A 27275-nucleotide genomic window follows, 5' to 3' on the forward strand; every position below is an offset into this window, starting at 1 on the left:
AGGTCATATTTTAGCCTTCACGTGGGCCAAACTTTTTCCTGGTCAGTGGAACTTGACACAGAGAATTTGGAATAGGGCAGTTAGGGAAGATCTTTTTGTTTTTGTTTTGGGGCCACACCATGCAGTCCTTTGGGGGTACTCTTGGTTCTGTGCTTGGGAAACCACATTGTGTGTGTGAAATCCAGGTCTCCTACATGTGAAACATGCACTTAACCCATTGAGCTATCCTTTTTTCTCTTCTTCTTCCTCCTCCTCCTCCTCCTCCTCCTCCTCCTCCTCCTCCTCCTCCTCTCCTCTTCTCTCTCTCTCTCTCTCTCTCTCTCTCCCCCCCTCTTCTCCCCGCTTCTCTCAGTTTTTATGATTTGTAAATTAGGGCTTACACCTGTCTCTGCTCAGGGATCACTTTTGGCAGTGCTCAAGGTGAACTGGAGATTGATCCCTAGTTGTCTGTGAGGAATCAAGTGCCTTACCTGTAGCATGAAATAATTAACGATGGGGCTGGATGGCGATGGATGGAGAGATTCTTCTCTCTGCCATCCCAGACCACGTGGCTCTGCAACCCCATTCAGCCGGCGAGTTCCAGGCCCAGGTGAAACGCGAAATCACTCACTCACAGGCAGGCGTCAGGAAGCAACATCTTTATTTATGCCCTATCCACCACATGTGTGTGGCCTACTCATAACCTTTCAAGCATTCAGCCATTCTTGGCTAGCCCTGCGTCTTAACTCACTTCAGCCATCTTCAGGGCCAAAGGAAACGGCCAAAAGGCCCGAATTCCCTCGGTTCCAGCCTTATCTATCTTTTCCAAGACCCCTCCCAGGAATGGGAGGGTCTTGCAGGTAAGGTTACACCTACTATTCAGTTCCCAAGACCCCTCCCAGAAATGGGTGGGTCTCAGGTACACTACACCTTACCTATCTTTGGTCCTAGAGGAACTTTTTGGGGGCTTTTGGGTCCTCTTAAAATTATCTGGGGAGAGTTTATGGTCAGGAATTAACTCTGAAAATAACAGAAAACAAGGCCAGTCCATGGTGGACATCCATCAGAAAAGGGCCAACACACATAAGCACTCACACAGACCACAGGTATACACTCACACGCCCTTCCTCCTTTCTATCCATTCACCTAGCACTCACCTAATAACAAATCTTTCCTTTCTTCCAGGGACACTCTAATTGTAACCTGCACCAACAGTGCCACAAGCATCTTTGCTGGCTTCGTCATCTTCTCAGTCATTGGGTTCATGGCCAATGAACGCAAGGTCAACATTGAGAACGTGGCAGACCAAGGTACAGCACAGTCACCACCCTGTACTGCTGGGCAAGTTCCAGTCTCACCTCAGGAGCTCTGAATTGAGGCTATATTGGGAAGTGGGGTGCTTGCAGAAGAATCAAGGTGTGTGTGTAGGGGGGTGGGTTGGATCCTCCTCTGCAGAGGAAGAGAGACAAGTTCAATTGGACATTGCCACTGCAGAGATTAAACTGGCTGGTCCCTCCCCAGAGGTGCTGGGGAGGCACTTTTCTTTATACCCTTTTTATTTTTCATCCTCTCTTTCCCTTTTTCATTCAGCTCCAGCACAAATAAAGGAAACTTATACCTATGTGGGACACAGGGGGCCCTTTATTTGTCTGATGGCTGCAGAATGAATTCCTGTATCAACCTCCTACTAGTGCTTATTACGAACCGAGGGTGCAGAACAGCTTTTTCCTTACAAAGCTTTATCCCCCCGGTCTCTGGTTTTTGGGCTCTGCTTTAGCAATGCAGCCAGGCACTTTTTTTTTTTCAGGTGGGTGCATAGAAAGTTTGGATAGTGGTGGTGTTTTGGGGGTAGAGGGGAATGTATAATGAATCTTTGCCTTCCACATTGGTGATTCTTGCATTACCACCCAGTGTTCCTTTGTATAAATATTTAGAGATTTTGAGTTTGCAGAGTTATTTCTTCTCTTTCTTTTTTTTTCATGATCAATAGAAGATTTATTTAAACAATAATATATATTCTCATAATTTTCAGACCAAATAAGAGGTGGTCTATTTGTGATCCAATTTTCTTTCATGGATTAGTTTTTCTTTCCTCTTTTTAAAAATATAATACTCTGTCCTTTATAAAAACGTAATACCAGAAGAAGAGGGGCTCAATTCTGCCCAGAGCTCCTAAGATTTTTTGCGGGTGGGTCTGAAATTGGGTTAGATATTTGCTGATCTTGCAAAGGTCCAACGATTCAAGGCTGGATTTTCAATGAGCCCATGGCAGCTGGGTTTGTTTTAATGAAGCAGGTAGATCTGTTTAAGCTGGAATCTAATGACCAACCACTCAGCTTGAGCCTTCCAGGTTTCCAAGATATGTTGTATTTTGCAGGATTGAGGGTGGTAGGTAGGATAGCCTGGCACAATGGCTTGTATTTGGGGAACGATATCTTAACTGCCTGGCCCACAGTTGTGCCCTCCTTTCCATCTCATTGAATCCATATTTCTGGTACAGCATTTTGCAGCATATTTAGGATTTATCTTAAACTCTGTATTTCTTTTCCCTCAGTCCTATTCTCAAAAATGATTTGGGTGTGTTGAAGGTTTTAACCATGAGGGGGACTTGCTTTGTAGTTCTTGTGCATCACTGCTCCTCAGAGCTGATGTTTATTTATGGGACACATTGATATAGGGATTGTACCAAGAATGCCAGGAGCTGTGGGCATGGGACTGTGGGTTCCAAACCTTCCAGAGGGTACCTCTGAGTGGCTTTTTTTTTTTCGTAGTTCTTTTTCTTTAGGGGCATGCTGCAATTCTCAGATAGTAACTCAGTTGGGAGCATCAGCAAGAACTAAGCTCTGACAATGTCACCTTCTTGCGGGCGGGGATGTTGCCAGCTTTCTCTGAGCACCCCACAGATAATTAATGACTGCTTCAGCGTGGCTGATGGGGTGCAGAGGGCTGAAGAATTGAAGAGCCAGCACACCCTCAGGGAAGCTTGGATCTAAGCAGGACACTGAATTGCAGAAGGATTGGGTCTTCTTGAACTCTTGTGGGGACAGGGAGGGCCTTTGGAGAGGGGGCAAAAGATTTAGGGGAAGGGGGCCTTCTCAACTACTAAAACTGTCCTCATTTCTGTCTGGCAGGTCGCCAAAGCAGATAGGTCTTGGCCCATTTTTATCGAGTCTGTGAGACTGCAGTGTTTGAGCTCATTGAGAGCCTCTGGGCTGTCCAGGGAAATGGATGCTGACATGCTGGGTCTCATGCATGGGCAATTCTGAGCTTATCCCTGCCCCAGAAAAGCCTCCTGTTTTTAAAGCCCAAACAGAAGTTGATTTTTTCTTTGAACAAACAGCATTACATGAGGCTGTATTTCCCCTCTGAAATACTCCCTTTGAACTGCTTTTTAGTTCCTTTAAACTCTCACAGACAAAAGAGTACATACTTCTTTTTTTTTTTTTTTTTTTTTTTTTTGGGCCACACCCGGCATTGCTCAGGGGTTACTCCTGGCTGTCTGCTCAGAAATAGCTCCTGGCAGGCATGGGGGACCATATGGGACACCGGGATTCGAACCAACCACCTTTTGGTCCTCGATCGGCTGCTTGCAAGGCAAACGGCACTGTGCTATCTCTCCGGGCCCCAAAAGAGTACTTCTACCAGGTACCAGATGTATTGGGTGGGAGCTTGGTAGTTTTTTTCTCCCCTGGTGTCGGACCCACCTCTGTGGTAACCAACCTTAACGTCCACATAGCTATCCCTTCTGTCTGAATTCATTTAATCTTTTTCATAATCTTTATTTTTTGGGGGACAGAGTGCTATAGCACAGTGGGAAGGGCATTTGCTTTTCACATGTTCAACTTAGTTTGTTCCCCAGTATCCAATATGGAACCCCAAGCAGTGACAGGAGCAAATCCTGAGTACAAAGCCAGGAATGACTCCCGAGCATTGCTGGATGATTCCCTCCCCCCAAATTTTTATTTTTGTTCATTTTAAAAATGTTCATATAGATATAGTCACATAGTTACAATAGTGTTTTTTTTTTTAATGATATTCAGGGATTACTCCTGGCTCTCTTCCCAGGAACCACATCTGGGGGGCTCACAAAATCATATGGTATGCTGGGGATAAAACCCAGGTAGGCTGTGTTCAAGGAAAGTGTCCTACCTGTTGTAAATTGTTCTGGCTCCAAGTTACAGTAGTGTTAACATTTATGGTTTATTGTAAAATAAAACCCATGACTTGTAAACTCACCCCCACGCATGTATTTCTACTCCAGGCAGACAGGTCTGAAGCAGGTAGGGTTGGTAGCCATGAAGAATTAATAAACAAGCCAGTCAGGAGAGAGCCAAGGAGTCTGTGCCTCATGGTGTATCTGAGCACACCAAGCCAAAACTGAAACTTTCTTGATTATCTCAGAACAAAATCCAATCTTGTGGGGCAGGGTGGAGAAAGATCCAGGTGGGTTTTGACATATCAAAGGAAGAGGTTTGGGGTGGGGAGGAAGATGGGGAAATGCCCTTGTTTTTGGTTAAGGACAATTTATATGTACAGTGACTGCTTTTTGTTTGTTTTTGGGTTATACTTGGTGGTGCTCAGGCAGGGCTTACTCCTATCTTTGCACTCAGGACACCATATGGGGTACTGGAGGTCAAACCCCTGTCAGTCATGTGCAAGACAAATGTCCTATTTTTTTTTTACTTCCCAGCTAAGCTATACCTTAAGAATACCAAGAAAAAAAGGGGTTTACTGTGGGATCTCTGGGGCCCTGTCAAAGTGTTAAGATGGAGGGGCTGGAGAGATAACACGGCAGTAGGACATTTGCCTTGTATGTGGCCCACCCAGGATAGACAGTGGTTCTAATCTCGGCATCCCACATGATCCTCTGAGCTTGCCAGGAGTGATTTCTTAGTGCAGAGGCAGAAGTAAGCCCTGAGCGCTGCTGGGTGTGACCCCAAAACAACCAAATAGGAAAAAAAGTGCTAAGATGCAGAGCCTCTTGGATCTTCATCTCATGGCAAGAATCAAAGTGATCTGTAGCCTTAATGCATCCTGTGCTCAGGTTCTGTGTGTCACATTCCCATCAAATTTATCTTCACCATCTGCAGAGCAGAGAAGCAGCTTTCCAGTGTCTGAGGGATAGGAATGTGCTTTGACCACTGGGCTACATGGCCTCATTAGGAGAGAAGAGATACCCGTCTCTCTATACATGTCCCTGGGGGCCACGTTTTGGAACAAATGTGGAGGCTTTGACAATATATTTTATCTTGCCTTGCAACCAAGATGTAGTGCTCATCCCTGTAGTGCCAGAATAACCAGGGTCATCCCCCACTAATGCTAGGGGGAGACTCCAGAAATGTACCTGAAAATGACCAGGGGATCATGTAGTGCTAGAAATGAAAAATGTGTCAAGTATATGGTAGGCGTGCACCCTAAGTGGTATACTATCTCGTGGCTCCCCACAATCCTTTCTTTGAGTAAAAAAGAGAATCTACAAAATGATCTAAAAATGTTGAGTATTTTTTGGGGGTTGGTAGCCACCCCCAATTGTGCTCAGGTCTTACTCCTGAGCTCAGGGATCACTCCTGGTTGATGGTCAGGGGGACCATATGTGGTACTGGGGATTGAACCTGAGTCACTTAATTTGAAGGCAAGCACCTTACTTGCTATATTGTCTTTCTAGTCCCTATGAATATAATTTTTCAAAACCATTCTATAGCTATCATAGGTAACCAGAGTTTGCTAAAAACATTCTTTTCCCTGTGTACTTTATGGAGACAGATGAAATGGAAGGAGTTTGGGTATTTTGAAATCCTTTTCTACCCTGAAAAAACAGAAAAGCTCCCTGGGAAGAATTCATTTAAAGCCACCTAGACTGTCCTTGGCTATTAGCAACCTACGTCTGTATCGTGGTCCAACCACTGAACCAGCTCTTTGTATTCTGCATCTGGGACCTATTGCAACAGCAGTTTAATATAGACTTGGCTTTTATGGTCCACCAAGGGAGCTTTCTGAGACTGGTTCCACCATCCGCTCCATAAATGCAGAAAGTGGAGGGATAGTAGAGATTCTGGGCTTTCTTGAAATACCCTAGGCCCCTTGGCAACTTTAGGCACTAACAAACCACTAAATTACAGTTTAAAAGAGGACCATTGGATTTGCATTATAAAATCTCCTCTAGGTGCTGTAGTTTCTGATTTTCAGTCCTGCATTGGTTGCAGATTACTCAGCTTCTGTGTCTCTGCTCATTATTGAGAGGAGATTGGCCACTGCTGCAGCTTCACCCATTCTGGGTTACAGTCATCTTCTTGGTGAGATCAGGAAGCAGATAGGAATTCTAGCAGTTGACAGAGAGCAAAGTGTGACTCATAGGGCATACACCAAGACCACATGCTGTGTTTTTAAGGAAACCTGCATTGGAACTAGTACCTTCTAGTTAAAAGTCCATGTCTGGAGTGTGAATAATGTGAATAGTGTATGACTTGGACTTGGTGCTGTATCTTCTTCTTTTTTATTTGTTAGCAACCATGAGGTAGAAATGTCACCTCTATTTTAGAGGTGAGAAAAATCAAAGCTTAGACTACAAGGGTCCTCAAACTTTTAAAACAGGGAGCCAGTTCACTCTTGCTCAGAGAGTTGGAGGGCCAGACTGTATTTTAAAAAATTATGAATAATAGTGGACCCTGGGCCATAGTTTGAGGACCCCTGCCCAAGACTAAGAGGAGGAGTCGAGAGAGAAAGAAGGGGAGTCGGAGAGTGTGACACATACTCCATATATGAACGCTGCAAGCCCAGGACAAGTTGGCTGCAAAGCAGTACAGGCGGTAGTGGCAAAAACACCCAATGAGCAGGATAAATGTGACTTGTGGTCTGTAGTTTGAAAACCCCTGATTTATGGAAATAAAATAACTTAGCTAAGTGTGGCAGAATCTGACTATTCAAACATAAACTCTCTTTACCCTGCATAATGTTTCACCACTGCTTTCTCTCTCACAAATCACCAGGGGTGGGGGACTTAATAAAATGCCATTATTTTTGTTTGTGTGTGTTTATTTATTTTTTGGCCCATACCCGATGATGCTCAGGGGTTACTCCTGGCTCTGCGCTTAGAAATCACTTTTGGCTTGGGGGATCATATGAAACATCTGGGGATCGAACCGTGGTCCATCCTAGGTCAGCTGCTTGCAAAACAAATTCCCTGCTGCTCCAGCAGCTCCAGCCGCATGTTTGTGTTGATTTTTGAGTCACACCAACAATCGAACCAGAGTTAGCCACGTGTAAGGCCATGTGCACTTTACCCACTGTGCTATCTCTCTGGCCCAAAAAGGGAAATGCATTTTTACTAGGCTTTTAGGCATGTCCTGAACTTTAGAGCAGGGTTTCTAAAACTCAGCACTGTTAACAAGGAGGTCAGATAATTGTTTGTTGTGGGTCATCGAGTGCCTTGAGGGATACTTAGCATCCCTGGCCTCTGCTCACTTGACCTCAGTAATCAGTATCCCTAACCCCACCCAATCCTTATTGTGAGAATCAAAACTATGTGCGGGAAATGGGACTATAGCCCAGTGATGTGGAACCTTGCCATCCCTTACCCCACAGACCAACCACTACTTCACACCTAGAGTCATCCTGTAGTTCCAGTACTGCTGACCCAGCAGCTATTCATTACTGGCCTGAGCAAGGACCCATATGACCCTCACTGTTAGGCTGCATATCAGGCTGCATGTCAGGCTCCACAGGCACCTTCACAATTTCTTCATTATCAAATGCCTTTCGGGTGGTTCACTTCCATGATTAGGGAAACCCTGATCTGCGGGCTTCCAGTGCAGCCTCATGTCACCCAATAGGGCTATATCCTTGGGCTCTGTCTATACTTCTGTTTTGCCTCTTGAACCTCTCTTTGAAGTTCCTTGCAGGATAAACCTAATTGCCCTTGGCCTTGCCTTCAAATAACTTAATTGAGTGTCTGGATGGATATGAGTTTAAAGAAATAGTGGAAGAGGAAGGCATCATGTGATTAGTCATCATCACTGGAGGAGGAATGGGAATAGAGCCTTCTGGGAAGCCTTCCTGGAAGAGTGGCCTGAAGTTGACACATCATTTCTCTTATTTCCCACAGGGCCAGGCATTGCATTTGTGGTTTATCCAGAAGCCTTGACCAGGCTGCCTCTCTCTCCTTTCTGGGCCATCATCTTTTTCCTGATGCTTCTCACTCTTGGACTTGACACTATGGTGAGTCTCTTCCCCTTCTACGCTTCTGGTTTTGTCCTGTCCCCACCCTTTTGTCAGCTCGTTCTCTGGGTCCTGTAATGGGATTGGGCCCAGTGGTATCTTGTGTTTCCTGAGTGATTTGGGTGGCTTAGAGTAACTTCTATTTTGGAAGTGGGGAGCTCTGACATTGCTCCCTTTATCCCTCCCTCCATTCCTGGGGCCCAGCTTTCACTTGTGTGATTTCTACTTTGGTGTCATTTTGCAAAAACAAATTCTGAATAAGGGAGAATAATCCAAAGCCAATTTTAGGGAAATTACCATGGAACCGAGACTCCTACATATCATGCTAACAGTCATTCAAAGTTTAGTAGTTGGGTGCAAAGAGGGTTTCACCTCAAGCAAAAGAGGAACCTGCATCTTATGAATACAAAGTGATGCTTAAATGTCTTTTAGATGAATAGAGTCTGGGTCTCCAGAGCTTGCAGCACATTTTATATTTTTTTGGGAGTGGAGTTGGGGGGCCCCACACTCCATAGTGCTCAAGGGCTTCTCCTGACTCTGTGCTCAGGGGTCACTTCCAGTGGTGTTTGGAAACCATATCTAGTGCTGGGATGAAAGAAGGGTCAACCACATGCAAGGCAAATGCCTTAACCTCTGCATTATCACAGTTTCTAAAGCTTACATTCTGCCTGGATTCCCCTCATTGGGCTTGTGGTTTATTTTGGCACCACAGCCTTTCACAGCATGATTCCTTAAAACCAAGCCTAATATTCTCACAAGGCTCTCCCTGGTGGGAAGCCAGGGCTCTGGGGAGGACTAGGGTGGTCTTCTGGGTTTGGTAATTCTTCTGAAATATCTATTTTCATGCCCCTGCCAGTTTGCTACCATTGAGACCATAGTAACCTCCATCTCAGATGAGTTCCCCAAGTACCTGCGCACACACAAACCCGTCTTCACTCTGGGTTGCTGCGTTTGTTTCTTCATCATGGGCTTTCCAATGATCACTCAGGTATGTATTCTTCCGGATTAGGGATATGATGGCTTTCTGTCCTTCAGAGCCTTCAGCTCTCAGACCATAGCTCTCAGACCATCCTCAGGAAAAAATGCCAAATCACTACTGTGTGTACATAGATGGTGACAGCTCCCTTGGGATTCTGACTCAGGGAAATATGTCACTTTAGCTCTTCTGATGCTTCTAGCATTTTTGTAATTGAGATGTTGCCTTCTTGAGCCAACAAGGCAGGTGTGCCCTACTTGAATAAAATGAACTACATAAAAATACAAATATACCAAGAGGAGAAATTTCCAGTTGATTACTCATTCAAGTGTCCACGTACTTGAGCTATGTGGAGATTGATGCGTTTTGGTAAATTTAGGATGCGCTCACATCACACAGGAACGTGACTGTCTTAGGATCCTTGAATAAGTCCCTGCTTTGGGGCTTAGTTTTTTTCACCTTTAAAATGTTAGATTGAAACAAAAAGGTCTCTTAAACAGTGTTAGTTGCAGAGAGAAAAGATTTCAAGAATGAGGAAAGGAGGTAAGAGTAGGGGTGAGGAATGCTGGAAACATTTAGAGGCTGTGCAAAAGTCACTCAGATGCAGATACACAGGTTAAAAAATATGTTTAGTCTTTAAATAAGTCTTTAAATATTTTAAAAAAAATACAGAGGCATCTTCCTGCATTCATACTTGTGCTTTCAGACTCTGCCCTTGGCCTTGAATTACTTTTCTATGCTTATACTATTGATTGGCTCTGTTTCTCAGGGAACTGCTTTGCTAACACTGCAGACTTCCAGCTTTCTTTGGAACCTGCTGTTGTAAGTTATGCCACTGAGGGCAGAGATGCTGGGACTCCTGTTTATACCTGATCTATTTGAAGGATCAAGGCAGCCATGATGGGATCGAGGCAGGTCCAATACCACGGATGACATTCTTTCTCTCTCTCTCTTTCTCAGGGTGGGATCTATATGTTTCAGCTTGTGGACACCTATGCTGCCTCCTATGCCCTCGTCATCATTGCCATTTTTGAGCTCGTTGGAATCTCCTATGTGTACGGTAAGGGAACCAGTTGGAAGTTATTGAGGGAGAAGTGTGAGGCACTGAGGTGGCCTGATCAGCAGGCATTCCAGGTTTAAGAGGGCAATGAAAGGGCTGTGTCTTTATTTCCCAGCATGTTTCTAGTCTGTGACTAGAAACTGACTGGATTTCAGAGAGGAAACAAAAGATAGTTGATAGGCTCAGTAGCCTCTTTTTTTTGGGGGGGGGGCACACCCAGTGATGCTCAGGGGTTACTCCTGGCTTGAGGGACCATATGGGACGCTGGGCTAGTGCTGACAAGGCAGACACCTTACCTCTTTCGCCACTGCGCTGGCCCCTCAGAAGCCTCTTAAGGCATTGCCTAGCACCAGGAGCTCAGTGAGTAGTAGGGCCAGACAGAAGCGAGAGGAGGAGGACTGCTTTGTGAGAACAGAATGATCTTCCGACTTGGTAACTATTGTGTCCACATAGCTTCAAGTGAGAAGTAGCTTCCTAGGAGGCTCTCCTGGCTTAGTGAAAAAGGACCTTCCCCTTCTCTAATTCCTAAGAAATTTTATCAGCCTGGCTGGAACACTTGAGACAATATCTGGGTCCAGATTTTTTTCTTATGAAGAAACTTCCAGATAGTTTCCTTGTAAGTTCCTCCTACTTGCCAACACTATGGTTCTATGCATTATGGGATTCATGGGGCCTGAAGCCAGAAGCAGGAATAAAGGTGGCGAGGTGCCACCTTATACTTTTGTGTGGAGGTGACTGTGCCTCAGAATGTTTCACCAGGTGATCTCTGTATCCCTTGTACAACCTGCAACCATGGACACTGGAGCCAGTTAATTCCTGTTCTAAACTGCCTGCAGCCTTGCTACCCTCATGCAACTGAGGTCTCCATACACTCCCCAACCCCATGAAAATCCAAGCGTACTCTGACAGGGCGTGCCTTCATTCATAACTGCTCAAGAGCTCAGAGCTTCTTGAAAATTTCCATATGTAGAGGAGGTGGGAAGCATCTGACTTGCAGAGACCCTGTTATAGTGTGGAAACCTTGGGCCACATGAGTTGGGGTGGATTTCAAAGTACTTCTGACCCTAGTGAAGCATGGCAGAAATCCAGACCTCTTGCAAAACTTCACTTTTTGCCCAGAAGATATCAAGGCTTTGCCATAGGCAGGTGAGGTGTTTTTGTCATTGGTCTTCATTAAAGCCAGTATCATCAGATGATTGGCTTCATTCTCCCACCACATGCAGACCCCCTCACAGCTTGATGTCCCAAAAGGCACATTCGAATCTTTCCTAGAAACCAGGCCATATGCTTTATAAGTATCAGTGAAACAGAAGCCTTTTTACCATTACTGTTTTTAGAAGTTAAGTAGCCATTTCTCCTTCTGGGAAAATCTTATAGCAGATTTCTTGGTCCTGAAGGGAAAAGTAAGTCCTGAGTGCTCAGGCCCATGGCTTGGTTTATCTTCTGGGGATCTACACTGGAAGCCACCTCGTCTCTAGTAGGTTGGTTCCTCCAGATCCAGCAAGTTTGGTGCTGAGCTCAGGTGACCCAACTTCTGATGGCCCCAAGAAAGATACACACTACAGACTCAGACTTGCATGGAATTCCTCTATGGAATTTCAGGATGTGAGTCATAGACAGATTTAAAATACACTGCCATGAGATGAGAGGAAAAACCCCCACAAATCTATCACAGACACTTCAGAAGACAGCATATCCCCAAACACTGTTTAGAGTTGACACTGAAGGTGGTACACAAAAAAACAATCTGGTGTTTGTGGATGCTGGGGAACAACCACAACTATTCTAGTCACTGTCTGTCACCATGAAGTCTAAAATGCATTCATAGTCCACAAAAGGGGCACAGCGATCCTTCAGAGAAGGTATATGAGTCTGCCTGCTTTGTGACCCTCCCTTCCTGGTGAAAAAATTTCAAAATAAGCCAGAGTATGGTGGAGAGAATGATTTACACCTTGATTACTTCTAATCACCTCTGAACTCTGAGCAGGCAGGATGTAATTCAGACATTGTTATGTGATTTTTTGTGCTTATGAGAGTCATCAATGTTGCTCATAGTCTTGGAGCTACTCTTGGGGGTACTTGGGATTCATGTTGGCATCAAACCCAGGGCCCCCCACACACATGGCACATGCTTTGGCATTTGAGCTAATCTTTTTAAAGGAAGATAAATATAATTGGGCTAATAGTGTATAAGATTGCCTGTGCCACATGATCATCATTGAACAATCAACATGAATTTTTAAATTCTGCCTAAGTGACTCATCGTTTTTGTAACTTCAGACTTTCCACCCCTTGAGTGGGTATAAGATTAGATACCCATTTTTCCATTTTTTCATTCAGACTGAAATGGCTGTTTCAGTCTCTCAGTTCAGCAACCTTTAAGGGACAATATCTCTGTGTGTGTGGCAGCCAGATTTAAATGCAAAATGCCCTGAGTTCAGTGTAGGAACAATCTCTTGAAAAGACTGACAAAAAGTAGACTCACATTAAACAAGTGCTTTTCATTTTCCTAGGAGCAGAGACTAGGTTTGGGGTTCATGTATGCAGGGTCCCCACAATTGAATAATCACCACCTCCTGCCTGTGAATTGCAAGACGTACTTTGCACATTTTTCTCAAATGCAGTAGCTCCATGGTTTGGCTTGAGGGGCCTCCAATTTTATCTTTGTTCACATGTTCACATCAACTCTGGACTGTATGCACACTGATTTACCTCAAGCAATACCTTTCTTAGATGGACTCTATGCTTCTTTATTATCCTTTAATTCTTACTGTCCACTGCATCCTGGACCATGGCTTTTTCTCCATTTCAGTTTAAAGAAAACAAGACTAGAAAACAAACTTTTAAAGTCTCCCTTGAATCTACAGATTTCATTTTGTTCCTTGGCCCTCTCTGCCCTTTTCATATTTGTATGTTCTTGCTTGACATGCCACTGTCCTTCTCTGACTCAGGGTGCCAGGCCCCTTCTTCCACCACTCCTTTTACTGGGCTCCATTAGCAGTTGGCATGAAAGACTGTTTCATGAATGATGTGCATGGGCGTGAGTGACTAAGCAGGGTCTTAAGCACTGCTTCACGCTGCCCAGTATGCTCCACAGGAAGAGGGGGTAGGAAGCAACATTTTCTGTCCACTCATCTCCTGACAGTCAGTTCCCCAGGAGAAAAGCCCACTCAGCTCCCTGGAAATGTCAGCATTGAGCTCAGTCGGGACTGTATGCGTCACTGTGAGGAGCCCTTTAGCTGAGAGAAAGATGGAAAAGTCTAGAAGGTGGCATCTCAGAGCTCAAGAATACAACAGAAAATAGAGGCTGAGACAGGGGCCCAGTATGCTGCTAAAGGAGGTACAGAAATACTGAGCTAACTCCTGGCATACCAATAGCCAGAGACTTTCCAATAACTGGGATAATAAGGACTCAATACAAGCAGACAAACACCTCAACAGAATTTCTGGATTTTAAGATGACAATGAGATGGCAGCATTAATGGGACAGGGCTTCTCTCTAAGCTCAGGTCTGACTGATGGGTGGATGACATACCAGGAGAGGACCCCAAACTCCTGAGATCATTATGCATCAGCTGGGGGCTCTTTGTTAAGGACAAAAGTCACAGAGCTGCACAGGTCAGAGTAATAGGTTAGTGGAGGCAAGTCCTTGGCTTTGGGGTTCAGAACTAATTGGTTATAAGGGACTGGCTTTGGGCCCAGAGAGATAGCACAGCAGTGTTTGCCTTGCAAGCAGCCGATCCAGGACCAAAGGTGGTTGGTTCGAATCCCGGTGTCCCATAGAGTCCCCCGTGCCTGCCAGGAGCTATTTCTGAGCAGATAGCCAGGAGTAACCCCTGAGCAACGCCAGCTGTGGCCCCAAAACCAAAAAAAAAAAAACAAAAAACAAAAAACAATAAGGGACTGGTTTTTAGCCGCTTTCTGGACCCCAGATCTGTTTGTTAAGACTTGTATGATCTTATTGAGACTAGACCTGAGTTCACCATATCCTTTCCTCCCACCCTCATGCTATTCTTTGAGAGGCAGAGTTAATATAGGTGTGTGCATAAGTATATATAATATTTATATACATATATAATGCTTTTTTTGTATTGGGGCAACATCCACTGGAGTTCAGGGATCATTTCTTGTGGTGCTGGGGACCATATGTGGTACTAGGGATTGAACTCAGGTCAACTGTGTACAAAGCCAGCATTCTATTCACTGACTATTGCTGTAGCCTCAGGAAAGGTCTATATTATGAGGCCTCAATCACCTATGTTGAGGGGGCACTGGGGCCACCCCCGATGATGCTCAGTCCCGAGTATCAGGCCCACAGTATACTAGGAGTGTCCAGGGATCCAGCTGGTGCTCAAATTCCTTTTCAAGCCCAGCGGTCTCAGTCATCCAGACTCAAGTTCCTGTAGCAACCTGTCTCTGTGTACATGTTTAGGCTTTACCTGCTATGTATATTTAAATTTTAAATTACTATTATTTTTTAATTGTATCACCATGAGATTTAGAGCTGCAAAGTTGTTGATCGTAGAGTTTCAGTTAGAGTGTTCCAACACTCATTCCTTCACCAGTGTACACTTTCTGCTACCAATGTCCCTAGTTTCTCCTCCCTCCCTCCTCAGCCTTCCTCTATGGCAGGCAGACACTATGTTCTTATATTCCTATCTTTCTTTCTTCTTTTCCCTTTAGGAACTGTGGTTTGCAATACTGTTACGTGAGGGTATTATGTATATCACTTTTTGTTGTTTTTGTTTTGGGGCTACAAACAGTGATGCTAGGGGTTAATCCTTGCTCTGCACTCAGAAATTACTACTCCTGGTGGGATTGGTGCTCCATAGGGTATGCTTGGGATCAAAACCAGTTTGATCATATGCAAGAAAGATTACTATTGGCTGTGCTATTGCTCCAGTCCCCATATATATCAATTTACCTCCTTCCAGCACCCATCTTGTCCAGAGTGATCATTTCCAACTATTGTTGTCATAGTCATCCCTTTTCTGTCCTAACTGCCAGAAGTTTCTTGATCCAAGATTAAGTCATGGTCGGGAAGTGATTTCTCTAGTCAAGTTCATGCTATGCATGTATGAGTCCCTAGGAAAAAAGGGAAAAATTAGGCTTGGAAGGCTAGAGGGGTTTAGACCCATGGAAAGGGCATAGCAAGTCAAGAAAGCCACATTTACAAGGGTCTACATGGAAGGGCACAGTCAGCCTGGAGGGGCACACAGCTGGGCTGTGTGTGAAGCTGGCCTGGCTGGTCAGGAGGTGGCACAAGTAGAAAAGAAAGGACAGAGAAGCTTGTCTCAGGTATGAGCAGGAAGCAGGAGGCTTGCTGGGGATCCCAGCTGGTGTCCATGCACTCTCTGCATGGGTCTGGCCTGTCCACACATTGGCAGAACAGGCAGAACTGTCCTTCACAAACTCACATGACACAATTTCAGGCATCTGTAGTAAGGAAGTTGCATGGAACAGAGAAATCGGAGAGAAACTGCCTTTGGTGAACCCTAAGGCCCAGAACCAGCATAGATCACTCCTGTGCAAACCCAAAGGGTTGGGATCTCCTGACTAGTGGCTGTTGTCAGCAGGACCTCAGATATATGAGTGAATGAGGGTCACAAGGAGAGGGAACATTCTGGGTGTGGGCTCATGGTCATAGCATGTCCACATAGGAGCCAGATCTACTAAGGTAAGAGTGGACTTTATGATATAAACTTTAAAAATGGAAGTATAGACTATCTATAGAAAAATAGTATGCATCTGAGGTCAGCATGATGAAATTTTACCCCAGGTCAAGAACCCCCAAATCAAGATCAGAAATGTTATCAGCATAGCAACCTATGGTTCTGAAAACAACACATTTCTGATGAGCTCAGGAAGATGCAAGAAACTGCCTAGTACTGAAGTGTTCCTCAGGATCTGGGGCTCATTGGTGAAGCAAGCACTTGCCCTAGTTTGTTTGTTTTGACTTTTGGCTTACACTCATTGCTGTTAAGGAGTTGCTCAGAGACAGAAAATCAGAGAGAGACAGACAGAGAGAACACTACTCAAGAAATGGTTTGGAATATTTACTAAGTCCAGATACATGAAGACAATGATTGTTAACTTGACTCCGAGGGTAATCTTCTTCTTCTGCTTGTGGCTTTGAGTTGATATATGACCCAGAAAATAGTGGTCCTAGGGCTAGAATGATGTTACAGCCGGTAAGCACTTGTCATGCACACAGCTGACCTGGGTTTTATTTCTGACATCCCATATGGCCCCTTGAGCCTGCTAGGAGTGATCTTTGAGTGCAGAGCTGGGAGTAAGACCTGAGTATGTTCGTAAAACAAACAAACAAAAAAACAATAAAAAAGAAAACAGTGATTCTGTACATATGTATCAATTGGGCAAAACTTCTTGGCACTGGACCTGCTTTTGCCTACTGTCATGATCTCCAGTGAGTGCAGATAAAGTGACCTTGAAGGGTGGTTGATGCCAACAGGTCTATTGAGAATCACTTTTGTCCCAAGGCGTTTCTAACCTTCAGTGCTTGACTACCAGTTTTAATTGTTTTTTTTTTTTTCCAGAGTTACTGCAATATCCATTGTATCTGAAAATAGTGGTACTAGTGAAGATGCCAAGTAAGGCATCTAGTCAGGCAAGTTTCCTCCTTGACATTGTGGTTGCGTAGCAGTTGAAAATATGATTGCAGAGAGTATTCTATAGCTATTTAAATGTTCAATTTTCCCCAAGCTTCCTTGAACCGAGGTATTATCTGCATATTAGGGGGTCATGTGGACTGCAGGCTGGTGTCAGCCCCAGCCCTAGTATTTGTTTCATAACCCCACTTTTCCTTTTGTCATTGCTCCTCACCTCGGATCTCTGCTTCTTGTTTTGCAGGCTTGCAAAGATTCTGTGAAGACATAGAGATGATGATTGGATTCCAGCCAAATATTTTCTGGAAAGTCTGCTGGGCATTCGTCACCCCCACCATTTTAACTGTAAGGATCGAGCCCATTATGGTGCCTAGTGGATATGAATCCAGAGTTTTTGGTTTGACTGAACTGTGTGCCCACAAATGAGCCAGGAATGATAGTGTGTCATGCTCTTTCCTTGCAGAAGAGGAAATTGAGGTTCAGAGTTGAGGCAACTCACCAAAAGGTGCTTAGCAGAGGTGTTCTGAAAATCATTATGGTAGCATGCCCATGATTCCAGCCTGCCTGGTGTACTGATAGCTGATAGATTCTGTGGACTAACGAACTACAGTCAGGCTCTTACAAATAGTTTCCTGTGGCCCACCATGCCCCACCTCCCAGTAGGCCTGATGGGTGGATATCACACTTATCTCTATTGAGCAGAGGAGGAAACAGATCCCCAAATGTGGGTCATCTGCTGGCAGTGGTGCCCCTCCAGGTTAGCATTTGGCACCAAGGCATGCTGGACCCAAAAATGTTGCTTTTCACTTTTTATCACAGCCTACTTGCAATAATTATAATAGGAATTAGACTTCTAGCGCCTTTGAGGTTGTTTCTGTAGCTTTTTTTGGTCTTTTATTGCTTTTGACACTTTTACCTCCCAATCTCAAGCAGAACGATGTCATTGCTTTGGATGTGTTTCCTCTTAAAGATCAGAGCCCTCCCTGTGCTGGGACCTCCATGCACATCCTGTTACCTCAGTACCGTATGAAAGGCTCCAGGCTCTGTCCTGCTCTACTTTTTAAGCACAATAATTGACAGAAACCTTGTCACTCACCCTCACCCACCCTTTTCTCCTCCTGGCTCTTTGCAGATCTCCTAGAGCTGCTGGAAACAGGCTGTAGTTACTATTAGGGCCAGCAGGTGGCAGTAGAAACCAGACTAACACCGTTGTTAGTTTAACTCTAGATAGCTTCTCCAAAGGAAAATCTTAGGATGAATGGAAACTTGTGATGTTAAGGTACCGGTACATTCTTCTTCCTCCACTTCCTACCTGACTTTTAAAATTTTTATATTCCAAAGAGTTTTTTTTTAAAACAAATAACCTCATTTCTTTCTGAAACGTATTTGTATTCTTATTTTAGAGACTTTTTTTTCTTTCAGAAAACCCCACCTAATTTGGGGCCTGAGAGTAGAAAAGGATAAGGGTAGAATTTTCAGTTTCTGGAACTCTGGACTGAGCCTGATATGAAGAATTCAGATTTTTTTCTGATAGTAAAAAGAAAATACCCTTTTCTATTCTCGGTTGGGTTTTGCCAATTTTCCCCAGTTACTACTACAGTAGATTTATTCTTTATTTTGTTGTCCTAGGCTCTACTTTTCTCTCCTGTCCTAAAAGATTAAGCTTCAGAGGATTTTTTAGGATGTTCTGAAGAAGCATTATCATATAATCATAGTCAGCACTATGATCTGTTGAGGTCTGTTACAGCGAAGTGCCTGAACATTGCCCTTTGAGCTTCTTACTAATATGCACAGTGGGTGATTGTTTCTTTTATATTGCTTGCGCTAAATGTTGAGAAGCTGTAGAACTTGCTCAAGGATAAGGAGCTTACAGACCACTATACCACAGCATTGCCAGAGGTGATTCCTGAGTCCAGAGTCAGGAGTAGAAATATTGCAGGGGTGACCAAAACACAAACAAAAAATTACAACCCACCCAAATTGAACTGTAGGCTGATTAGGCTTTAAGACCATACTAAAAATTTTCTGAAAGCCCAGCAATTTAGTCTTCTAAGGTAGTTTGTGGGTTAAGATAGCCACAATCTTCTTTATAAGCAGAATGTCAGGGAAAGGGAATTCTCAAAGGTTGTCTTTTTTTTTTTTTTTTTTTTTTTTGTGCCATAGCTGGTAGCACTCAAAGGTTACTACGAGCTCTGTGCTCAGAAATCACCCCTGGAAGGCTTGGGGGACCATATGGAATGCCAGGAATTCAACCTAGGTCCATCTGGGTTGGCTGAGTGCAAGACAAACATTCTATCGCTATACTATCACTGGTCCCTGCTTTGTTTTCTTGAGAAAGTTCCTCAACTTTGGTTCACTTGACTTGCATAATAAAATTCATGTCAGATATCACTGAGAAGATCCAGAAAATACCATAAACCAGAACCCCTTTCTGTGTGGTTTTGGGAGATGAGGACACTTTATCTCTTCCTCTTCAAAGGTAAAATCTTTCTTCAGGGATTTAGTTTAACAACCCATAGTTAAAGATCAAGGTAGGCCTGACTCAGTGGTTAAATGCTCATCTCTCATATTTAGGCTCCTGTGTAGACAGAGCTTGAGCAAAACTGACGTGGCCAAGAGGACAGTTAGGGCCAAGAAAAAGTGTGCATAGATAAGCTTGATGTGGTATTTGTGCTCCAGGAAATGAGTGCTGGAAAGGCAAGTCTCACTCTTGCTTTGTGTCATTTGTCCTTCTGTGAATGAATATTCGTAGTATGCTGAAATGTACTGATTATGGGTTTAAATTACTTCAAAAACCCTGGAAATAAAATTGATCATTTTTTTTATATGTGCCTTCATGGATTTATAGAGTTATAAATATTCCCTATGTAATTACTATATTTATAGTCAGGTCACGTTACTGAAGTATGCACACACATAAGCAGATGTATTGCTATTTATATAGTAAATGAAATGGAGCAACTTACCATAATTACATTAGGCCATACTTCCAATAGACTGGTTAATAAAGCTTATAACTCTAGAGGCAAATGTTTGGAAAGGGACCAAGAGTAGGTACCTCTTATCATAAAAGCATTTTTTTTGTTTTTGCTTTAAAATAAACAGTTGTTTTTAGGTTCATGTTAATTCAAATCAATACACTGAATTATTGTTGCATTGAAATATTCACTTGCCCCAGCAACCTGTATTTTTCTAGCACTAATACCTATGTAACTGAAAATTACATTTGTTTAGTATTTCACCCTCCCTCTCCCCGCACCTATGTATCATCTTTCCATGTAGTTCTTTTGGTGCAATTATTTTACCGTTTATCATGGAGAGAGGTGGGGAGGAGAAATCCCTGTGTCTGGGTATGTTATTCTAGGCTGATTCAACCATCAGAGGGATAAAGCAGGAAAAACTCAATTGTTTAGGGCATCGTCTCACCTTCCCATAATCTTCCAAAGCTTAACATGCGCTGTGAGAACCTCAACTGTCTTTTGGGTAGCAATTCTTCTTGATACTGATGTTCCCTATTTGTCAGCCCTGTCTGAGGCTCTAGGGTTCTCACTGCTGTGGTTGTCCAATGTTTAGTGATGGGAGATAATGGACAGGATAGTCAAAAAGGGAGATAGATGGCCAGAGTGGTAGCACAGAGGTAGGGTGTTTGCCTTGCATGTGGCTGACCTAGGACGGACTGCAGTTCTATCCCCTGGTGTCCCATAGATTCCCCAAGCCAGGAGCAATTTCTGAGCACATTGCTAGAAGTAACCCCTGACCATCACCAAAACAAACAAACAAACAGAGACAGAGAGACAGGAAGACAGATACTGAGACAGAGGCAGACAGAGACAGAGACAGAGAGATGTAAAATGCCTGTCCCAGAGGCAAGCAGGAGGAATATTGAAGGGGAGTGGGAGGGAAACTGGGGACATTGGTGGACAACTGGTGAAGGGTGAACAATTTTATAACCAGGGTGCTTTAATGAAGTAATTATAAAAAGAAAAAGAAAAAACATTCTAATTTCAGTAGACAAAAAAAAAAAAAAAAAAAAAAGAAATTGGGGCCACTTTTAAAACCAGAAACTTGAGTATAGATTTTCCCTGAGCCTTCCACCCCCACCCCCAATGTTGTCTGCTAGTTGTGACATCAATCATATTAATGCAGAGAACTCATCCCTAAAAAGCCCCAGTGCTAATCAGCTGCAGAGCCCAGGAAAACCTGCAGGAGCGCTGGCTGCTAGCTAGCCCCAGCTCTCTAAGCCTCCTTACTTGCCTGACACAGAAGGGCAAGATGGCCCTTTCCTTGATCCCGGGCTAATCACAGGAATCAACTTCCTGCTCAGTAGCTCCCTGCTTAATCCTTCTCATTCATCTTCAGAGGTAGCTTTTAAAGACCTGCCATTCTCACCTCAAGGAGAAAGCAAAGTAAATTCATTTGTAAAAAAAAGTACATAAGCTTAATATATTTTTTCCCCAATTGCAGAAACTTGATTCTCCATTTTGGAAAGTGCAGAGAACCCTCATTATTCTTCACCCACCTCCCACCATCAGTCACCTTGTCTTTTTACCAGCAACTCTAATCCTATCTGCAGATGCGGTTGTGAGTCTTCTATTCTCTGGATCAGCAGTTTTGCGTGTGTCCTCACCCTGCAGTTCCTTGACGGTCACTGCTTCAATTGGAAAAGGGATGACTAAGGCTTTCCTTTCAGGCTCCTCGTGGGTATAAAATGAAATGCCAAACACAAAAGCCTCAAATAAACAGCCAGGATTCTGGGCATGGCTATAGGATGAGCCATAATTCAATATCTCACATTGTCTGTACTCCATTTCCACTAACGCTTGCCTTTTTCTTTCTTTCCTAGTTTATCCTTTGCTTCAGTTTTTACCAGTGGGAACCCATGACCTATGGCTCTTATCGCTACCCTAACTGGTCCATGGTGCTCGGATGGCTGATGCTTGCCTGCTCTGTTATCTGGATCCCAGTCATGTTTGTGATAAAAATGCATTTGGCCCCTGGCAGATTTATTGAGGTAATTCTATCTGCTCTCTTCCTTCATCATTTTCTCTTGGGGGTGGAGTTGAGGACAGCTCCTTGCAGTCAAGAAACCAAAAATGGTTTAGTAAACTTATTGTAGAAGAAGAGTTAGTGATGAAGTGATTACAGTTGCCACTGTTTGGATTAAACCCATTTTTATTAGTCTGCAGGCCAAACCATTATTACACCATTGCTCAGTGCAGTGGTAGCTCTGGGGAATAAGTGACCAGAGTAGCTTCTCTTTCCTGGGGTTTCCTCTTGCTCCTATTGCCTCATCTATAGTCTAAATTCCACTGTTGGGTGTAACCACATTGCAGCATCCCTCCTTCCCTGATATTTCTCTTTTTTCCTGCCTCCTCCCTCCTCCCTCTAGTACAGGAGGTTGAATCCCACCTTTCCAGGACCAGGAGGTGCAACAGGGGTTAAGGCTTTTGCCTTGTTTAAACCCAGGCTTGATTCCAGGCACTACATGATCCCGAGTGCCACCAGATGGTGGAATTAATTACTCTCTGATTGAGAACTGGGGAGCGGTCCCAGTACCCCTTCCTTTGAAAACAACTTGGGAACACCCGTGCTCCCCAATCACCACTCCTTCCCTGTGTTGGGGTTGGCTGAGGGCTGAGCAGGTGAAAAGGTTACATTGCCTGAGGAACATAACAAGGGATGCAGAGCAAGGTTGGTAGGAGGAGAGACTTATATTTATTTGTAGTGAATCCCATTCGGGTGATTTCCACAAGCTCCCCCACCCCTTCAAGAGTGTATACTCTTGGGGCCAGTGAGGTGGCGCTAGAGGTAAGGTGTCTGCCTTACAAGGGCTAGCCAAGGAAGGACCGCGGTTCGATCCCCCGGCGTCCCATATGGTCCCCCCAAGCCAGGGGCGATTTCTGAGCGCTTAGCCAGGAGTAACCCCTGAGCATCAAATGGATGTCGCCCAAAAACCAAAAAAAAAAAAAGAGTGTATACTCTTGGATCCATTTGTGTCAACAATACTGTAGAGTCAACCAGGCTTTTGTTGTGTGGGAGAAACCTCTACATATATGTGCTAGGGAAGGATCCACACCACCTCTGCCTGGAGAATCTAGGGCTAGATCTGCATCCCCCATGCTCTGCCACATGTTTGGTGCCCCTTAACTCTAGTTTGGGGGAGGTGAAACATCACAAGCCTCCAGAGAACTCTGATGCCCAATCGAGCCCAAACTTACTTTTGAATTCCATGAGACTTACACGTGGCCTCACTTGAACAAATTCAACAACTGATATCTACATCTCACCCACACCCAGGAATGATTCTGCTGTAAAGGTCTGTAGTCTGGGTCCCCCAACCATAGTGCTCAGGATATTAGAAATATATTAGGCAGTGGAAAGATTTTTCAGGTGACTCAAAGAAAGACACATAAGCTCTGGCAGGGACCTGGGACAGGAGGAGCTGTCCAGCTGGCTAGTGGAGGATCAGCCAGATTGAGGAGGAGGAGGAGGAGAACAGGAACTGGCAATGATATGATGAATACATAGACTTGCAGTGGGGCTTGGGCTGCAGAGCCTTGTCTTTTGGGGAGAAGGAGGCAGCTTCTTCCCAGCAGGGTCTATCCTCAGGAAGCTTTTATCTATTATCTATTATTTTCATGAGGTCAAACTTCTGTGCTTGGTTCCCAGGTTGGTTTTCCTTGTACCTGAAAAAAAAAACCTTCCATTAAACCTATCCAGAAATCCCTTTCCCTCTGAACAGAGGTTGGTTTAGCTCTGCCACTTGTCTTAAAGGATTCTCTGTGGCATTGTTTTTCATTCTAATTTTCCAACCCTTCTGACCTGGTTTTCTTCCTGTGCTGTTCCTGTCCCCCGCCCCTATCCCCCAGAATCCCCTTTACTGGCAGTTGACACTGACTCTCATTCTGTATCTCCATTGATGAGATTTTCACCTGTGGCCCCTTGGAATATCCTGGGGACCCACAGAGGGGTTATACAGTCGCAGTGGAGCAGAGCTGCTCTGCGTGGATGAGTTGTCTGTATAAATGATTATGGTAGATCTGGGACCTGAAGGTTGCAAATGGATGATTAAGGGGGATTAAACTAACATCTCGAAGAAGTAGCTTCACTTTAATAGGTAATAAACATAGAATTGTTCCCTCTTATATATTCAGAAAATATGTTTTCTTTTCTCTTCCTAGAAAATGTTTCCAAATGTTTTCCGTAAAAAGTTCTGGTGAAGGGATAGACATGATGCTGTTATTTTTAGCTTGCCTGCTGAACCCAGCCAGAAGCATCTATTTTTTTTGTCAACAGATAATTAAAATCTTTTCTCACTCTTGGCACTGTGTCTTTGGGGTTAGGATATCTTCTACCCCCACCCCAGCCATTTCTATGCTTTGGGGAAATATGCTAAACAAAATTAAATTATTTTAATATAGCTACCGATTGTTGAAGCCATGGAACAAAAGTAATTGAGCACATGTCCTTTGCTGACTGTGTTTTGCAGTGGAGAGAGAAGATTGCAGATTCTCTCCATTTGGATGGGGGAAATACAAATAATTAAAACTTGGTCTCTTTATCATCTATTAATCTTGTGCAAAGCAAACCTTTAGCAATTCTAAAATCTTTGCCAGGGTGTTGTAAACAATTTTAAGTGTCTTTTTTAAATGACCCGTTTCATAGATAGAACTGATCCGCCTCTCTGCTTTTCTTGGCCCAAAGTGTAGTTTTGGTAAATGTGGTCACGTGGGTGTGAGTTGGGACAGTGGCCCAAGGGGAGGAACATGTATTACTTCTGTGACTTTGTCTTTGGCTTCTTTACAGAGGCTGAAATTGGTGTGCTCGCCGCAGCCGGACTGGGGTCCATTCTTGTCACAGCACCGTGGAGAGCGTTATAAGAACATGCTTGACCCCTTGGGAACCTCTTCGCTGGGACTCAAACTGCCCGTGAAGGATTTGGAACTGGGTACCCAGTGCTAGTCTGGTGGTATAGGCTGGCCCTTGGTCCCATTTCCTCTCTGCCTCCTTCTCATGTTTTCCCCAGCTTCCTTCCCAGTTTTCTTCTTCCTTCCCACATCTGGGTTCATATCCGTGCATGAGAGTGGTAATGTAGAAAAGTAGGCATAGTATCGCATGCTATAGAGAAGAGACAGACCACTTGAAGTGCTGTTTGCCTGTGTTCATGGTGTCAGAGCCTGGTAAGATTGGTCCCCAGAACACACGCTTTGCCCCAAAGGTGTGAGTTAACTCCATGAGCGCTTACCTGTGAGGTCTGAAGGATATGTGATTCCGCCAATAGAGCTGTCGCCACTGTGTTTTGTCTTGGGTGGAGCCATTTTGGTGGGAGAGCAATGGTAGAATGACTAGGCAGTTAATTAGGATTTAAGCATATTGTTGATTTGAGGGGAGCAGTGGGCGACCTCATTCAGACACAGGATGTTTAGGGTCAGCAGTGGTCAGAACACCATGTTTTAGATGGAGACAAGGCTTTTGAATGTGGACACCACAGAGGTGGTTCCATTCACTTTTCCGTTCACAGTTGGGGATGTTTCCTTCATTTGGTCATTGCTGTGCCCGGCTGATCAGCTCTCAGACACTTTACTTTCTGCATACTGCAGAGCTCAGTGAAGACTCAGTCATCACTTTTATCTGCCATCTTTCTTTTGTGTGTGCATATATATGTGTTGCTTTATTTTTAGTAGCTGTGTTAGTGCTTTTGATCACTCCCCCCAACCTTTATGAACTAGCCATGGTATAATTTGTGCCTAATTTTGTAAATGCAGAGTAGAATTTCACTCTAGTTTCTTCCTGACATTTCATGCAAAATGGTTCAACAGCATGGCACCATGTTTCTTCTTATGTCAATGTCTCTCAACCTCTGGGAAAACAAGACTTACCCTGGTTCTGTCTATATATTATATATATAGGACACAAACTCTTGAAACAACTTCTCAATTTTTACTCTAACTTTTTTTCATTCACAGTAAATGCTAATTGTGGTCATAGAGAATTCAAAGAAACTAAGAGTTTAATAGAAAGTAACCACAATATTCACTGCGCTTTTTTAGCTCCCTGTATTTACAGGCATTTCTGATAAATGCAGCTTAGGTTAGTAGTGAGTGAGCCAATTAAGATTATAGCTTTTAAGACTACATTTAGCCAATTCAATTTTAAGAGTTCCCAATTCACCATTCTCATAACTGCACCCTAATGAGAGCAAATCATATGTCTGCAGAGATTGGCGAAGCTATAACCTTTATTATCTTCTTGTATCCTGAACATGCATATATGAAAAATTTTAAATGTGGTATGTGTTCATGTAGTATGTATCATAGTGGTGTTTTCTGTCCTTATAAATATCTTATGAATCACTATAGAGATGATGAATTTAGAATAGTATAGTCAGGGTTGTTTTTCTTTTCTTTTCTTTCTTTTTTTTTTTGCTCTTGCAGTAATAATATCCAAACCTAAATTGTTTCCTTTAGGGGACACTATTTCAATCATTTTCTTATTTGTTTATTTTCATATTACAGGGTCTCAGGCAAAGTTTTCAGTTCAAATTTGTAGATTAATGTGACATTTTCATCCTACTCAGTGACAGTGAAACAAACCTTAATTTAAGTTTTTTTTAAAATGAGTTTATTTGTTTAAAAAAGTCTCAATGCTTTATTGAGTTCTTTCTTCCCTAGGGAAAATATTACTATTTGCCAATAGCAATGTAAACTTCTGATTTTTTTCATGAGTGGAAACTTTTAAAGGAAACAAGGATGGGTTTTGAACTTTGGGTTGTCATTTCCTTTATCTGCAGCTCATTCTTATTCTTCCCCCTCCTTCTTTGCCTTTTTCTGCCTTTCCCCTAAAGCTAGACCTTGCTAGAATTTATTACAGAGAGCAAACTATGATTTTCTCTTAAAGATACATTTAGATGCTTAGCTGTGACCTCTTGGTTCCAGTGGTTCTCTAGTGATCTATCTCTCTCGAACACTGGTTTCTCCATGAAAGCCATATTGATAAGATATTCCCAGATCTAGTCAATTTCACACTCTTGTACCAAAATTTCAGTAGATGTAGATATCTCTCTCTAATTGATAGCAGTGGAGTGGGAAAGTCATGGAGGTATAACTTAGATTTGAAAACTCTGCAGGTTTTGCAATGTGAAGGTTGAAGAAAAGAGCTAAAAATCAGTTAGTCTTTTCTCAAGGGACAGGTATGTTTGTGTCAGGACAAATGGTGTTTGGCTTTTTTTACCTCTTGGCTAACGTTTGAATCTGATGCTGAATGCCAAACCAATTTCTGCTAATTATTGCTGTTGTGATTAAAAGAAGGGGGGAAAAACCCGCACATGCTGCCAGGCTTGTTTAACACACTGGAAGTTAATTGTGAGAATGGAGAGACCTTCCCACCAGCTACTGTGTTTCCCCTTTGGAAGCAGCTACTT

General features: G+C 43.6%; 1 protein-coding gene across 3 annotated transcripts in view; it reads left to right on the top strand.

Moving 5' to 3' along the window:
- The window catches only part of SLC6A5 (solute carrier family 6 member 5), a 63775-nt gene extending 37110 nt beyond the window's left edge, over positions 1 to 26665 (top strand). For all 3 annotated transcript variants that reach the window (XM_049781008.1, XM_049781010.1, XM_049781009.1), the window contains exons 10-16: positions 1165 to 1289; positions 8081 to 8193; positions 9050 to 9181; positions 10130 to 10229; positions 17100 to 17200; positions 21699 to 21866; positions 24662 to 26665. In XM_049781008.1, the coding sequence (XP_049636965.1) occupies positions 1165 to 1289; positions 8081 to 8193; positions 9050 to 9181; positions 10130 to 10229; positions 17100 to 17200; positions 21699 to 21866; positions 24662 to 24817 (895 nt within the window). In that variant the 3' untranslated portion in view covers positions 24818 to 26665. The remainder of the gene's footprint in view (positions 1 to 1164; positions 1290 to 8080; positions 8194 to 9049; positions 9182 to 10129; positions 10230 to 17099; positions 17201 to 21698; positions 21867 to 24661) is intronic.
- The last annotated feature ends 610 nt before the right edge of the window (positions 26666 to 27275 follow it).

Source organism: Suncus etruscus, chromosome 9, assembly GCF_024139225.1.
Source record: "Suncus etruscus isolate mSunEtr1 chromosome 9, mSunEtr1.pri.cur, whole genome shotgun sequence".
In the NCBI taxonomy this organism is placed as follows: domain Eukaryota; kingdom Metazoa; phylum Chordata; class Mammalia; order Eulipotyphla; family Soricidae; genus Suncus; species Suncus etruscus.